Here is an 18299-nt window from a genome sequence, read left to right as displayed (position 1 = left end):
ACAGGATAGACACAATGCCATTTACAAATGGAACGCACACATACTGACAAATAGGCTGAACACAAAGAAACATATGGGATACATACACATAGTTATAAGACAGGGTCGAAGCATATAAGACAGGGTCGAAGCATACACACACTGCCTTGTACAATGGATACCTGAGTGTAACTATGAACAGTACCACTCCATCGTCAAACACCAGTACATTGTAATATCATTTCATGGTTTGGACTTATATTATTTCTTTGAAAATTATGTCACATACATGAATAAGGGATATATGTCAACAAATAGCATAAATATTAATCTTTATATCAGTGAATTATTCCGTGTTTTAACTTGGATAGTGACTTTAAAAAAAAAAATTGGCAAAATCGTGGCACAAAAATCTTTCAAATATTAATAGGATTTAATTGATTCACTATAAAGAACCACCTATATCTTACTGATAAGTACATACTGCCATTAATTTTACTAGATTCTATTTTACAAGTTTAATAATCCTCTAAAGCTTCATTTAACTTTCTTTTGAAGTTCTATGGAATTGAGTATGGAATGTGAAATCTGTACAAGTAGTAATAGGCTACATTTGGAATGTTAAATTACCACTGTGAACTTCTAAGTAAAACTATTAGTTATGAACATTTGTTAATCTCAACATACTAAAATGACTCAACCAGGCAAGATATGATCACAGACAGTAATTTGGTAAGGGTGTTGTTATTAATCTGGTTCAAGACAGGAGCTAGTTCACATACATCAGTGCTTCGTCAGAGACCCATGATTTATTGCACTATACTACACTACACTTATCACATAGGTGTAGCGTAGCATATATATATAGTGCAATAAACTGGGTCTCCAACGATGACATCAGAGAGGAACAAGCCAAGCTGTTGTTCAGCATATATAGTGCATATCTCAAAAAGGAAGAAATTTTCTATTGTGGTTATTGCATCGATATGTTTAACAAACTAAAAATATAGACAGAAACCATTGTATTGCTTGCAGGAAATCTACTGGTAAGTCTGTCTATTTGACAGATAACATAATTATGTGAGGACAGTGAGGTGGGGCGTAACTACCATATATCATGGTGACATTGTAAATCAATGCCCGTCTTTATTGTAATATCAGTAGATGTTAACATCATGGGTTTACTGGTATGTTGTAAACATTTAGATATAGGAAATCAAAGCTGTTTTATACATGCTAACTAATGAGAACATTTACAATGTCACTACTGTGGTATTGTGACTAATGCTAGCTGTGGTTACCGTCAGAGTAGCAGCAAGCTCCAGGATACTAATAACACATTACATAAAAGCTGATTTACATATACTGATGACTAGAATAGGGTTTTACAATTGTCTTCCATCAAGCAAAGAAAAAATAATTATGAGAAATACTGATTTGCCTTTATACATTCAATGAAGAACTGAAAGGCATTTATGATTTTAGATGAGTGAATATTTGAGTTTGTTTTATAAGGATGCTTTAGCTCTCGGGTAATGACATCACAGTATGTTGAGTCAATATATGTTTCTATAATACAAGCATGACAACCAGGGCCCAGTTGTTCAAAAGGTAATTAGGCTAATTGCAGTTTAACAACTTTTTTTTTTAAATGATAAAATCATTTCTGGTAAAATTAGCTTGACATGTACAATGCATGCATGCTTCAGTCTATCCTACTTGCCAACTTTTAGGAATATACACACTGGGGTTTTGAAGAGAAGGAGAAATGAGATGTTCACTCTGATTAAGCTAATTAGCTTTTCCACAACTAGGCCCAATTCATAAATTTTAAATCTATTAAGGATTTCACCAACTTCAGTTTGTAATGAATTTAATATAAATTCAAAGGCATTGGTAACACTTGTAGATACAGCACTAAAAGATATACCATATTTAGGTAACCTTAATAATGATAATAAAGCAAAAATAATGGAATCAAAAACTGTTATCGAACAAATTTGTATCATATAGTCAGATAAGCAATCACACATATATGTCACATTATCTTTTGAATATTTAATTAAAAATTAATATAGGGTCAAGGTCACTGAAGACTTTCTCAAGCTTGGGATTATCCTGTATTATAGGCTGCCATTTAACATAATGATTCAAAACAAGGTCAGACTAAACCCATTACTGAAAACGAGGAGAAATGAGGTTAGTCCTTTGTTCTAACACAATACCCAACAAAATGAATAGCATTATAGAATTGTGTTAGACCACACCTCAAAGTTCATAAACATTGGATTGTGTTGGACCACACCTCAAAGCTCATAAACATTGGACGCTGATGCCTTGCCTTCAGAAATATTTCGGTATAATTCCTTATCACAACTAAGTATTAGAGTAACACAACAAAGGCAGAAGCAACCTTTAATTAATACCATAACGGACAAAAACATTAGAGTATTTGTTATACATTCACCTGTTTACTCCAAATAGATCCTTCAATTAATGTTTGAAAAATTCAAAATAAAAACTTATTACCAAAAAATATATATATTTTAATATTTGGAATGTAGTTAAAAAAACAAATTTGAACTCATTGATATAATTCAAAGGTAAAATAGGTACATGTTCTGCCCTGCAATCATTGTCTGTGTACTAAAGTTCAATTGCATGTCGGTACCGTCAGCAGTGGAGCAACTTAACAACTGGCTTTTGACCTTCAATATTTCAAAGGTTACATTGCATACAGCTTCAAACCCAACCCGCTCTTCATCTCAGGAGTAATAGTTTAGGCATTGTTAATGTTTTTACTAAAAACAATTGCAAATATAATGTATTACTTGTACCGAAAGGAGTACGACACATCGACAATTTTCCAAATTCAAGAAAACTACAAAATTCAAAATTAAATACTTATGAATTTTATGAAACCAGAGTCAAGTCATATCTCCCTGCTACTGAGTGTTATACTTCTGTGCAAGATTACTGGACATGAAGACTTGTGTCTATGTGACCTCTGAAATCTGCCATCTGCTTTCGCCCCTGCACCCTGTCTCTCCTCTCGCCCAAGCTCCCGTAACTTCACACACCCAGGGCACCATATTCCAAGTTCCACTGTTCATACTTAGATAACGTATCGGCAGGCACACTCTTCCTGATTCTTCTTATGGACTCCATGAAATCACTGTACTTTATACCCCTCACCTGTAAGAAAGTCACATATAACAAGGTATAATTACTTATAACTGATATATTTTGAGTAAAGGAAGCTTGATGCCAAGAAAATGTTTCAAATTTAATTAAGAACAAAATGAATAAATGACGTTTCTAATCACTATACGGTTCAACTGAGGAAAGACCAAACAGTTAACATATTTTGTTGTATTTCTTTGGATCTTATTTTTGAAGTGTTCTCTTGGTGTTGGACTTTCTTAGCCCAAGTTTTTATATTTTCATGTTTTATTAATAAGGAACTCTACTGAATCCTCAACAAATCTATCTGAAAACAGTACCACATTTTCCTACATCAGCAATGTTGGATCTTATTCATCTACTTTATAGTACCAACACCTAACTGTGACTACACTTTGTATATAGAAGATCTAACATGCTTGATCCGACATATAATACACATGATTGACAACTATACCTCGGGATAATTTGTCTGTATCAACATCTAAATGGAACTACATCATACTCTAGACATGAAACCAAGCAAAGAAAGGAGTACATTCCAGGTTATGTGATGTGATATACATCACTATCAACACAGGGCTGTGATAACCAAGTCAGTAAAGGCAACACCATCAAGTGGAGGTCTGAGGTCTGTGTTTAACCTTGACCCTTCCACTATAACCTCAATCTCCTATTTCCCTCCAGTAGGTTTACTTTTCAACTTGTGCCAATCATGCAGGTTTATTTACCTTATTTGCATCCACAGTCTTAACCTCTGTTGCTGACAAATCTGAAATTAAGCATGAAAGCTTGTTCAAGTTTTTGCTAAAAAAAAAAGAGAGAAGAAAACAACATATCCCAAGCAAAAATGTAGTCGAAAAATAATAGCTAAATTTGTTTTTAGTAAGTTGCCCATTGAAGTTTGATTATTACCATGCATGGGTCCCTTTTTAAATACTATTTTATTACTGTTTTCATGTTTCCTAAAACAATCTTGTCAAAGGCATAACTTTTGAACAGTTAAATCTTGATGAACACCCACAGGTGCTGTGCAGTGTATCAATATTAGATCGCCGCCACCTTCATTTCAAGGTCAACGTTTAATTGATTGAAAAATTTCAGTACAGCCTTCTCAAATGCAATAAGCTTTCAACAATATATTAAGATATATTGATGAAACTTTTAACATAAATCGATCACTCACAGCTGTCGCTTTGTAATGTTCTATTATCAGATCTTCACTACCTTCATTGTAAGGTATGGTCAGTTGAATGTCCATACATATAGTTAGTATGGGGAGAATGAACGACATGGAACTATAACATGACTGGGAAATGATTAAGTATATGTTCCTCACCCCTGATTGGTCCCAGTGCTGCATCTTTTGCCAAGGCATTGAGGTCACTGCCGGAGTACCCTTCTGTTAACCTGTCAACATCAACAAGTTGTTACTGATACCCTTCCCTGGGAACCTTGGGTACAACATTAGCATACTCAGCAATTCTGTACTTTTGTTATTGACTCACTTTCTTTGTTTTACTGCTATAAAAGATCTGTGTCCTTCATAGATATAACATCTTATGTTAATTGTTAAGAATCATGATTGAGAAATTTAACTTTATGGTAAACATGGTATCATTATCAAAACTTCTGGACATGAATTTGCTATATTTGTCCAGTTATATCTTTACCTTGCTACTTCTGACAGTTCATCACTGGTCAGTGGGTTACTGTGCTTGGCCAGTAGCTGTGTAAGCATGGACTTGCGAGTCTCTTTTCTAGGCATATTCACATACACTCTCTTCGCAAACCGTCTGTGAAAGTAAAAAATACTTAAAGGTGTATGGTGGATAACACAGGACTTAATATTTGTGTAAAAGTGAGCTAGGAAAGTCCAAATTTTGTGCACTGCTTCTAATGATACAATGGGTCAAAACTACATTATGTATTCAGATTAGGGCTGTGTATTACAGAGACAATTCAAAGCCATTTCAGGGCCTTTTCCAAGAAAATTTCATACAAAATTATTAAAAGGTATTACTTGATAATTATTTTGGCAACGCCTGAAGCTTGACACTTTTCATGTATTTTCTAGAGGTCTATAAGTTTGAGAAACAAAACACTGCAGCAATTCACCTTTGAATTCAGATACAAAATTCAAACAAAAAGTCACTTTTCCAATTTGGATTGGAAAGGAGATTTTTTTCCATACTCATATATCTCGGTTTAATTATGGTATGAAACGCTTAATAACATATTTAAGAACTTTTCAAGGCTACCGACAAGATATCAAGGCTTTTCAAGGCTGAGGTAAATTTAAGGTTTTTTAAATGCCAGATAGCAAAATAAAGGACTTTTTGACACATATACACTCTGATTCAAATGAATGCTAATTACACATTGATTTGTTCTAAGTCAGCCGGAATAAACTTTCCCACATCAGCAAGCACTATAACCTTAAAACATCAGCAAGCACTTTATCCTTAAAACAATTCACCAAATAATACATACCTGAGAACAGCATCATCCAGCTCCTGTGGTCTATTTGTCGCCCCCATTATCAACACTCGGTCATCAGAACTACCTGCCACCTGTTCAGTTGATTTACAGGAAAGTTAAACATCTTGTTTTAAAGATTTGTGTTTTTCATGCAGTTTTCTAAATTATTAACTAGTTGGTATTTACAAAGGCTATCATTTCTGTCTGGAAACGATAAACATCAGCTGAGTTCATCTAAAAACATCAAGCTTTTTATGGCTGAAGTTATTGTCAGAATAATTACAATCATATCTCAATTCAGACATGACATTTGACCTCTGAAGATCATGTATTTACGGCATTTGATCTCTAAAGACTATGTAATTATGACATTTGACCTTTAAGACTAAGTATTGATGACATTTGACCCCTAAAGACTATGTAATTATGACATTTGACCTTTAAAGACTAAGTATTGATGACATTTGATCTCTAAAGACTATGTACTTATGACATTTGACCTTTAAAGACTAAGTATTGATGGCATTTGATCTCTAAAGACTATGTACTTATGACATTTGACCTTTAAAGACTATACATTTATGGCAGTGTTACAAAATCCAAGGTCTGGTTTTGATACATGCTAAGCCATGCAGAAGTTATTTTCCAGAAAAAGATGAGTTTGCACAAATTGAAGGAAGAACAGAATGCCATTATCATTGAAGGGGACAAATGTTTGAAATATTATTCTTAAACTTATCATATATTATCAAATACCTACCCCATCGAACTGCACTAAAAATTCTGTCTTCAATCGCCTACTAGCATCATTTTCTCCCTCTCTTCTTTCACAAAGCAAAGAATCAATTTCATCTACAACAGACAGGTATTTTGTCAAATGACATTTCAACTCTTCTTTTTTTTAAACAAATATAGTATAATTGTATACTTTTGGCAGAATTATCCATTTAATGGATTACCCAATATAGAAACTAGAGAAAAAATTGTAATTGAAAAAAGAATAAATGCTGAGGTCTTCATTATTTCCACATTTTCTAAATAAGTTATTGAATGATACTGTAGATTACATAACAATAAATGCAAGAGATGTGTAGTTTACATACCCATAAACACAACAGAAGGCTGGAGTTCCCGGGCCAGGGTAAACATTGTCCTCACCAACTTCTCTCCTTCCCCTACCTACAATATCATACAGTTCTGATCTCAGGTCCACTCTATACATACACCAGAAATTAGGCACAGAATAACAACAAAAGATTTGGTATTCTGAAGCTATATTCTAATCTCCTTTATGAAAATGAGTTACATTTGACAATATATATCATTTAGATTTAGTCACCATATGGTATCTATTCTATTTGTTATCTTGTTTAATAATACACAAATACATATTATTATTATTTACACATTATATACAAGCACTTTTGGTAAGGAAGACCTGCATGAAGATTGAGTTTGATTGGCCCAAGGGAACTTGAGTTATCACATGTAAACCTCTGTGCAGACAACGCTGCCGCCATCGTAGTGATACCAAAATGTCACCTGCTTTTTGCAGGCGACATAGAAAGGCTTGACACCATCCCACCCCACCATACCTACCTTGGCAGGAATTAAACTCACCAAGCTAATTTAACATAAAGACATACTATCCATCTATAATTTATTCCTCATGTATAACTGATTCATTTACAAAATGCAAACATTGAAGTATAATCCAGGTTTGGTAAATGATAGCAAATACAGTACTTAAGAAATTAAGCGCAACCTCTAAAATGAAAACTTTAATATTGCACAAGTAATTAACAAATTCCAATTAACAGCAAACTATAGGTGAAATTCAAAATCTGAAATGTGTGTAGGGATGCCTATGCAAAGATCACATACACTTCAATTTCTGGGTTTGGACAGTTATATATAGATACGATCACATACACTTCAACTTCTGGGTTTGAATGGTTATATATAGATACGATCACATACACTTCAACTTCTGGGTTTGAATGGTTATATATAGATACGATCACATACACTTCAACTTCTGGGTTTGGACTGTTATATATAGATACGATCACATACACTTCAACTTCTGGGTTTACACTGTTATATATAGATACGATCACATACACTTCAACTTCTGGGTTTGCACAGTTATATATAGATACGATCACATACACTTCAACTTCTGGGTTTACACTGTTATATATAGATACGATCACATACACTTTAACTTCTGGGTTTGAATGGTTATATATAGATACGATCACATACACTTCAACTTCTGGGTTTGAATGGTTATATATAGATACGATCACATACACTTCAACTTCTGGGTTTGAATGGTTATATATAGATACGATCACATACACTTCAACTTCTGGGTTTGGACAGTTATATATAGATACGATCACATACACTTCAACTTCTGGGTTTGAATGGTTATATATAGATATGATCACATACACTTCAACTTCTGGGTTTGGACAGTTATATATAGATACGATCACATACACTTTAACTTCTGGGTTTGGACAGTTATATATAGATACGATCACATACACTTCAACTTCTGGGTTTGAATGGTTATATATAGATACGATCACATACACTTCAACTTCTGGGTTTACACTGTTATATATAGATACGATCACATACACTTCAACTTCTGGGTTTGAATGGTTATATATAGATACGATCACATACACTTTAACTTCTGGGTTTGAATGGTTATATATAGATACGATCACATACACTTCAACTTCTGGGTTTACACTGTTATATATAGATACGATCACATACACTTCAACTTCTGGGTTTACACTGTTATATATAGATACGATCACATACACTTTAACTTCTGGGTTTGAATGGTTATATATAGATACGATCACATACACTTTAACTTCTGGGTTTGGACAGTTATATATAGATACAAGTATATTCCAGGTTCCTGTATGATAGGTTTTGTTCTCAGAGAGAAATTTAAAGTTTAACAGAAATGTTGACAATGCAACCAGAAAAATAATGCCAATGCCTTGCTTTGCATGATAAATAATGCTTTAAAAACATCCAGCTGTTTCATGATTTTGTGATTCTCTTCCATACTAATGAATGTTTCCCGACACTTATAAACTTCAAGATTTTGTTTCATCAATATTTTTTTGTTGACTACCAGCACTTCTACACCATTTATAGTCATCAGTAGGTGATTTGTGTGTCTTACCCATTTGGATGTGAGACTTGAGGCACTAATGTTGAAGAAAGTAGCATTGGACTCATTGGCCACTGCCTTAGCCTGTAATAAAGAAATGGAATTGTATTCAATATCTCATGCTAGGGTATAGTCTACTCCAACAATGTTAGAGGTTTTACACGGCGAGATACTTTTGACAGGCGCCATGTAACCTCTAACTGCCCAACGGTGTCCAATATATATTTCTTTCCATAATCCAATGATTAAATGAGAATAATTTCGTAACAAACACATATTATGAAGTTTTCTTCTTCCGAAGCGGAGCAGAGCGCAAGCAGACAATACTGCCGTTAGTGATAGTAGAAATACCACGTGATTTGCCGGTTAATACAAAAATGGATTACAACCTATGTCCTACAAGCGGAATACAACAAAGTCTGTATCATTTCGTTCCATTTGAAATAACCAAACCTATTTTGTATCAACCTTTAGGCAGCCATTTTAAAAACGACTAGAAAAGTGCTACGACGACATGGGCATGTATTTTGTGTGTTCTACACCGTATTATACTGTATATTTGTGTCTGTGACATATATATGGGATATATATTGCATACATGATACGTAGACATCGTTGTAATGACCTGTCAACCACTTAAGTGGTTTTTTTTAGCATATTTCGTTCCGCCCGGATTTCGGGCGGAAACTGCATCAAAGAATTAGTGCTTCGGAAATAAGAGGTCGCAGTCGGCAAAATAATATCCGATAGAAAAAGAGCCGACCAGCGGCCCCTTATGTTATAGGAGTAGGGTATAGTCACCAAAACTGGACTAACAAAGTAACAAACTATTTCATGAATGCGATTATGTTGAATACAATTTAATTTATTCCCTGATTAAAAAGCATACTAATTATCAACTTCTACACTTACCAACATAGTTTTACCATTCCCTGGAGGACCAAACAACAGCAGACCCCTGGCTGGTGCCCGCAGACCAGTAAATAACTGAAAGAGGGAATTATTGTTCTTGAATAACTGTGTGTAAAATATAATACTGTTAACATGGTTTTTTTCTTATTTTCGTGAGGGATTGATTTCTAGTTTTCAATATATAAACTAAACGCATGGGGTAATCTTCACGATCTATCTACCTTCGTTTGAAGATCAAGATTACTTAAATTGATATCAAAATAATATGCACGGGGGAAATTCTCACAATCAAAAGGACTCTGCATAATTACCTTTAATTTCCATGTTTACAGTTTTCTAACTCTACTATCAAATACATTTGTTGATGTATTGTCTACACTGGTATAGAGAAAAGCACCGGTAACTATTCAAATGCCAGATTGTTGTTCGCGAACTCCCTGATTATATAGTCAACATGTGTGATTTTGACGAAAAGTTAAAATCGATAAAAGGTTGGTCAAAAGTACAAGAAGCAATAACAATCTGTGACTGACGGTGAGCAAATATTTTACCAGAAAAACCTACCTCCGGTCTTAAGGCGGGGAGTATCACAATTTCATGAAGAGCTTGTTTTGCTGTGTCCTGACCAGCTGTAAACACATCAATACATTGTATACTTAACATTAATGCATAGTCTTATTGCTTCTCATGACTAAGTGGTGAACTTTTCTCTGTCTAACCAGGTGATGCAAGTGTTTATTACCCTAAAATTAATGGTCAACTGTAATTAAACATGCTATTGGCTAGAAAATGTATCAAAATTTTACTTTTCTGTATTTTTGATTATATTTTTCAAAACATGACGAGTGATATACTGAATTCCAAAATAGACCTAACAAATAATATGTCCATATACAATAAAACTTCCTTCATTAAGATGAACAGGTTTGAAAGGAATTTCTGCTTATTACAAATTAAATCAAAATCCAAAATTAGGCTCAACCTTATATGTTTTAAAACCCTATAGAGAATTTTAAGAGAAGTTTTAGTGTAGCTGTATACTGACCAATGTCCTTAAACTGCACTGGAGGACCAGTGTCCACTATCTCATTAATGATGGTCTCTGCAAGCTTCTTGTCAATGTTCTTCAACTTAAGGGAAGACAAGTCCTTTTTTGCAGGACGACCCCCAGGGTTCTGTGTATGGAAGTTTTACATCTCATACATGACATTCATTTCCAAAGATCACCACCAATTTTCTATCTTGTTATTGTAGAAAAAATCTGAACAAACTTTATTTTCTTATTACTGAATATTAATCACTTTGCTCAGACAATGTCATGTACAGAGAGTGAAGCTGTTGAGAATGATTCTTAAATCACCTCATTTCTGATATGCTTTTATTTTCAGACAATAATTCTCTAGGAAAAATGTTTATATGTATCTAAGAATAAAAGAATTATAAAAACATAAGAATAACACTGTTGGGCTTGTGTGTACCTGTTGCGAGTGCTGCCTTTGGTGTGAGAACTTGCGTGCTGGTGAGGAGGTGGCAGAGGAGGACCCTCCTGTACTGGCAGGGCGACTGTTACGAGGAAGGGTGTTACTCTTGTGCACTGCCAGGGGCTGTTTCATAGGTTTCCACATCTTGCTGGATGCTGAACAAATAAGATGTTGATTAATAAAAATATGAAATACTACTAGTAAACTGTAAAATAATGGACGTGTCCCAAGTGAGATGTGCAATCGTGGACATATATCAAGTGAAGTGTGTAACGGTACCGGTGGACAAATCCCAAGTGAGGTGTGTAATTGTGGATACATACCAAGTGAGGTGTTAAAATGTGGATACATACCAAGTGAGGTAGGTGTGTAATTGTGGATACATACCAATTGAGGAAGGTATGTATTTGTGGATACATACCAAGTGAGGTGTGTAATTGTGGATACATTTCAAGTGAGGTTGGTGTATAAATGTGGATACATACCAAGTGAGGTGTATAATTGTGGATACATACCATGTGAGGTGTGTAATTGTGGATACATACCAAGTGAGGTGTGTAATTGTGGATACATTCCAAGTGAGGTGTGTAATTGTGGATACATACCATGTGAGGTGTGTAATTGTGGATACATACCATGTGAGGTGTGTAATTGTGGATACATACCATGTGAGGTGTGTAATTATGGATACATACCAAGTGAGGTAGGTGTGTAATTGTGGATACATACCATGTGAGGTAGGTGTGTAATTGTGGATACATACCAAGTGAGGTGTGTAATTGTGGATACATTCCAAGTGAGGTGTGTAATTGTGGATACATACCATGTGAGGTGTGTAATTGTGGATACATACCAAGTGAGGTGTGTAATTGTGGATACATACCAAGTGAGGTGTGTAATTGTGGATACGTACCATGTGAGGTAGGTGTATAATTGTGGATACATACCAAGTGAGGTAGGTGTATAATTGTGGATACATACCATGTGAGGTGTGTAATTGTGGATACATTCCAAGTGAGGTAGGTGTGTAATTGTGGATACATACCAAGTGAGGTGTGTAATTGTGGATACATACCAAGTAAGGTGTGTAATTGTGGATACATACCAAGTGAGGTGTGTAATTGTGGATACATACCAAGTGAGGTAGGTGTGTAATTGTGGATACATACCAAGTGAGGTGTGTATTTGTGGATACGTACCAAGTGAGGTAGGTGTGTAATTGTGGATACCTACCAAGTGAGGTGTGTAATTGTGGATACATACCAAGTGAGGTGTATAATTGTGGATACATACCAAATGAGGTAGGTGTGTAATTGTGGATACATACCATGTGAGGTGTGTAATTGTGGATACATACCAAGTGAGGTGTGTAATTATGGATACATACCAAGTGAGGTAGGTGTGTAATTGTGGATACATTCCAAGTGAGGTGTGTAATTGTGGATACATACCAAGTGAGGTGTGTAATTGTGGATACATACCAAGTGAGGTAGGTGTGTAATTGTGGATGCATACCATGTGAGGTGTGTAATTGTGGATACGTACCAAGTGAGGTAGGTGTATAATTGTGGATACATACCAAGTGAGGTGTGTACTTGTGGATACATACCTAGTGAGGTGTGTAATTGTGGATACATACCAAGTGAGGTGTGTAATTGTGGATACATACCAAGTGAGGTGTGTAATTGTGGATACATACCAAGTGAGGTGTGTAGTTGTGGATACATACCATGTGAGGTGTGTAATTATGGATACATACCATGTGAGGTAGGTGTGTAATTGTGGATACATACCAAGTGAGGTGTGTATTTGTGGATACATACCAAGTGAGGTGTGTAAGTGTGGATACATACCAAGTGAGGTGTATAATTGTGGATACATTTCAAGTGAGGTTGGTGTATAATTGTGGATACATACCAAGTGAGGTGTATAATTGTGGATGCATTTCAAGTGAGGTTGGTGTATAATTGTGGATACATACCAAGTGAGGTGTATAATTGTGGATACATACCAAGTGAGGTGTGTAATTGTGGAAACATTCCAAGTGAGGTGTGTAATTGTGGATACATACCAAGTGAGGTGTGTAATTGTGGATACATACCAAGTGAGGTGTGTAATTGTGGATACATACCAAGTGAGGTGTGTAATTGTGGATACATACCAAGTGAGGTGTGTAATTGTGGATACATACCAAGTGAGGTGTGTAATTGTGGATACATACCAAGTGAGGTGAATAAGTGTGGATACATACCAAGTGAGGTAGGTGTATAATTGTGGATACAAACCAAGTGAGGTGTGTAATTGTGGATACATACCAAGTGAGGTGTGTAATTGTGGATACATATATATCAAGTGAGGTGTGTAATTGTGGATACATACCAAGTGGGGTAGGTATATAAATGTGGATACATACCATGTGAGGTGAATAAGTGTGCATGGATACATACCAAGTGAGGTAGGTGTGTAATTGTGGATACAAACCAAGTGAGGTGTGTAATTGTGGATACAAACCAAGTGAGGTGTATAACTGGATACATACCACGTGAGGTGTGTAATAAGTTAGGAAGGTGTGTTACTGTGGACATATACAGCACAGTATCACCATGTTTCTTAAAACATCGATGACCTATATGCGCTTTATAAATAAATACAAGAAATCTAAGAATTATATGTAACTTAACGTCTCACCTGTTCAGTTTTGTGAGTATAGTAAATTCTAAGTATACTCCAAAATTCACTGAAATTTTGGTACTTTTTCTAGGAGCAGCCAAGACGTGTAAATATTGATGCATTACAAATCATTATTTCTTTTAGCTATAAACTAATTTGTTACTCAATTGCAGAAGCAATAAAGATTTTATGTAATTTTCTACAAATCCAAGGTTTTTAACCCAAAAATACAGCAAAAAAATAAATTCACCTAATCAGTAGGTGTGTGGAGATGTCCCTACTACAAAGTACAATCCAATCACTGTATATTCTAGATTTGGTTTGAATAACAATGATACTTTTTGAGAAACTGAGCTAAACACAAAACTTTAAAAGTCTAGATTCCCATTACCTGGAATTTCCAGGATCACTGGGCCATATATATGTATATAGAAATTCTGAATTATATTCCATAAAAGAAGGGTGTTTTAAGATGTCAGCTATGTGATCTTACTGGATGATATTCCGTAAAAGAAGGGTGTTTTAAGATGTCCACTAGATCTAACTATATCCAAGTTTAGTTTAAATTGATCGATGAACACTCAAACTTTTTTGAGCAATGAATCTAAACAGAAAACTTTAAAGTGAAATGTTGACAATGATGCTGTCGGAACACCATGTGTTGCAGGCAAAGACAATTTTTACTGAAACTTCGGTAATGATTGGCTCAACATTCTTTCATAGCTGTCAGTGGCTTATTAAACAATAAGTCACAAGCCTGCATACAGCTGTCATATATAAGTGTATGGGCATTGATTTGTTTTGTCAAGTTCTCAGTTAATCATTACAAATCTTGTGGCAGTCATGTACTTATGTGTGATCTACTGACATTGTATATAACATATGTACATGTATCCATGTTGTATAGATCTACTGACAGAGTATATAACATATGTACATGTATCCATGTTTTATAGATCTACTGACAGAGTATATAACATATGTACATGTATCCATGTTTTATAGATCTACTGACAGCTGTATATAACATATGTACATGTATCCATGTTTTATAGATCTATTGACAGCTGTATATAACATATGTACATGTATCCATGTTTTATAGATCTACTGACAGAGTATATAACATATGTACATGTATCCATGTTTTATAGATCTATTGACAGCTGTATATAACATATGTACATGTATCCATGTTTTATAGATCTACTGACAGAGTATATAACATATGTACATGTATCCATGTTTTATAGATCTACTGACAGAGTATATAACATATGTACATGTATCCATGTTTTATAGATCTACTGACAGAGTATATAACATATGTACATGTATCCATGTTTTATAGATCTACTGACAGCTGTATATAACATATGTACATGTACATGTATCCATGTTTTATAGATCTACTGACAGTGTATATAACATATGTACATGTATCCATGTTTTATAGATCTATTGACAGAGTATATAACATATGTACATGTATCCATGTTTTATAGATCTATTGACAGAGTATATAACATATGTACATGAATCTATGTTTTATAGATCTACTGACAGTGTATATAATATATGTACATGTATCCATGTTTTATAGATCTATTGACAGCTGTATATAACATATGTACATGTATCCATGTTGTATAGATCTATTGACAGCTGTATATAACATATGTACATGTATCCATGTTTTATAGATCTACTGACAGCTGTATATAACATATGTACATGTATCCATGTTTTATAGATCTATTGACAGAGTATATAACATATGTACATGTATCCATGTTTTATAGATCTACTGACAGCTGTATATAACATATGTACATGTATCCATGTTTTATAGATCTACTGACAGCTGTATATAACATATGTACATGTATCCATGTTTTATAGATCTATTGACAGAGTATATAACATATGTACATGTATCCATGTTTTATAGATCTACTGACAGCTGTATATAACATATGTACATGTATCCATGTTTTATAGATCTAATGACAGTGTATATAACATATGTACATGTATCCATGTTTTATAGATCTACTGACAGAGTATATAACATATGTACATGTATCCATGTTTTATAGATCTATTGACAGCTGTATATAACATATGTACATGTATCCATGTTTTATAGATCTACTGACAGAGTATATAACATATGTACATGTATCCATGTTTTATAGATCTACTGACAGTGTATATAACATATGTACATGTATCCATGTTTTATAGATCTACTGACAGCTGTATATAACATATGTACATGTATCCATGTTTTATAGATCTACTGACAGTGTATATAACATATGTACATATATCCATGTTTTATAGATCTATTGACAGAGTATATAACATATGTACATGTATCCATGTTTTATAGATCTACTGACAGCTGTATATAACATATGTACATGTATCCATGTTTTATAGATCTACTGACAGCTGTATATAACATATGTACATGTATCCATGTTTTATAGATCTACTGACAGAGTATATAACATATGTACATGTATCCATGTTTTATAGATCTACTGACAGAGTATATAACATATGTACATGTATCCATGTTTTATAGATCTACTCACAGTATTTAACATATGTACATGTATCCATGTTTTATAGATCTATTGACAGAGTATATAACATATGTACATGTATCCATGTTTTATAGATCTACTGACAGCTGTATATAACATATGTACATGTATCCATGTTTTATAGATCTACTGACAGTGTATATAACATATGTACATGTATCCATGTTTTATAGATCTACTGACAGAGTATATAACATATGTACATGTATCCATGTTTTATAGATCTACTGACAGTGTATATAACATATGTACATGTATCCATGTTTTATAGATCTACTGTCAGTGTATATAACATATGTACATGTATCCATGTTTTATAGATCTACTGACAGAGTATATAATATATGTACATGTATCCATGTTTCATAGATCTACTGACAGTGTATATAACATATGTACATGTATCCATGTTATATAGATCTACTGACAGAGTATATAACATATGTACATGTATCCATGTTTTATAGATCTACTGACAGCTGTATATAATATATGTACATGTATCCATGTTTTATAGATCTACTGACAGCTGTATATAATATATGTACATGTATCCATGTTTTATAGCTATCATTTACAGGAGTAAATCTAGGTAATCATGGAATCATAATTCTAAAATACCAAGGAGACATTACACTATACCAACACAAAAATTATTAAAAGTTACCAGATAATGAAGATTAAAAGACAATAGCTGTAGGGCACCTCTGGACAAGAAGGATGCTCATGACAGGAAACTAAGAAACCCGAGCTACTTTTAAAATTAAATTTCACCATAAAGAAATTGCATCTGATCAAATGATAATACTAGACTGATTATAAAAACGAAACATAAGATTTGGAAGGGGAGACAATTCACATTTAAAAATGGATATATTAGTATGTTGAAACTGTGCACCAAATGAATGTTAATGCATTTTTTTTCCAAATAAAATTGTGAATCAAGTGTTGAACAGCTCAAGACTAAAATCAATTTGGTCTGACTCCAGATGTCTGTGTACTGAGATCTGACAATGATTGACCGTGTGAGGATTCCAGCAGATCAATACAGTTCCTCAGCAGAATTTATTTTATGTGCAATTATTGTCAGACAGGAAATATATCTCCCATCAAAGTCTGAATTTTACATCCAAGTGAGATTTAAAAAAAAAAAAAAAAAAAACAGTTTAAGAGCAGAATTATCTGTGGCAATGCATCACAAGCTACATGTATCTAATTGTAACTAATTATATCAAACATCCGAAGAACATTATTGACAACATCCCAAAACTACAGGAACAATAATTCTATTATCCCTGTAAAATGTCACCTTTTAATATCACCTAACTACAACATCAAAGACCAGTTTGTTAGGGTTTATCCTGGTTTGGATACAACAGAATCCACTGCAGTGACTATTAAATACTATAGATCTTATACACAAGTGATCCTGATATCCTGTATTGTGTCATGTCGCATATTGTAATATGTCTGTATGTTTCTCGCCTAACTTCTGTATTTAACAATAACTCTGGGACAGTGTCAGAATGTAATATTATGATTCAGTCAATTTTCAGTGTTCTACTTGTTAAATCATAATCCATGGCATTACATCATTTTATCCTTATTTTATCTTCACAAATCACCAACACAATATAGCTTCCCTGGATAGTCATCAACTGGATATATTCCATACACTAAATCAACTGTCCCAAGGAGAATGTACACTAATTGTAAAAAGATCTATTAGCTTCTTTTCTAAGAAATATAATAATCAAAAACTATCAATGA

At 33.9% G+C, this 18299-nt stretch overlaps 1 protein-coding gene across 2 annotated transcripts in view; it reads right to left on the bottom strand.

The window, feature by feature from the left end:
* Positions 1–1618: 1618 nt before the first annotated feature.
* The window catches only part of LOC117324195 (spastin-like), a 45366-nt gene continuing 28685 nt past the window's right edge, over positions 1619–18299 (bottom strand). For both annotated transcript variants that reach the window (XM_033879936.1, XM_033879935.1), the window contains 12 exons: positions 11242–11399; positions 10809–10938; positions 10328–10392; positions 9764–9838; positions 8864–8935; positions 6747–6822; positions 6404–6495; positions 5656–5735; positions 4836–4958; positions 4502–4572; positions 3894–3934; positions 1619–3174 (listed from right to left, as the gene is read on the bottom strand). In XM_033879936.1, the coding sequence (XP_033735827.1) occupies positions 3052–3174; positions 3894–3934; positions 4502–4572; positions 4836–4958; positions 5656–5735; positions 6404–6495; positions 6747–6822; positions 8864–8935; positions 9764–9838; positions 10328–10392; positions 10809–10938; positions 11242–11399 (1106 nt within the window). In that variant the 3' untranslated portion in view covers positions 1619–3051. The remainder of the gene's footprint in view (positions 3175–3893; positions 3935–4501; positions 4573–4835; positions 4959–5655; positions 5736–6403; positions 6496–6746; positions 6823–8863; positions 8936–9763; positions 9839–10327; positions 10393–10808; positions 10939–11241; positions 11400–18299) is intronic.

Source organism: Pecten maximus, chromosome 3 (assembly GCF_902652985.1).
Source record: "Pecten maximus chromosome 3, xPecMax1.1, whole genome shotgun sequence".
Taxonomy (NCBI): domain Eukaryota; kingdom Metazoa; phylum Mollusca; class Bivalvia; order Pectinida; family Pectinidae; genus Pecten; species Pecten maximus.
This window is presented reverse-complemented; position numbering and strand designations above follow the sequence as displayed.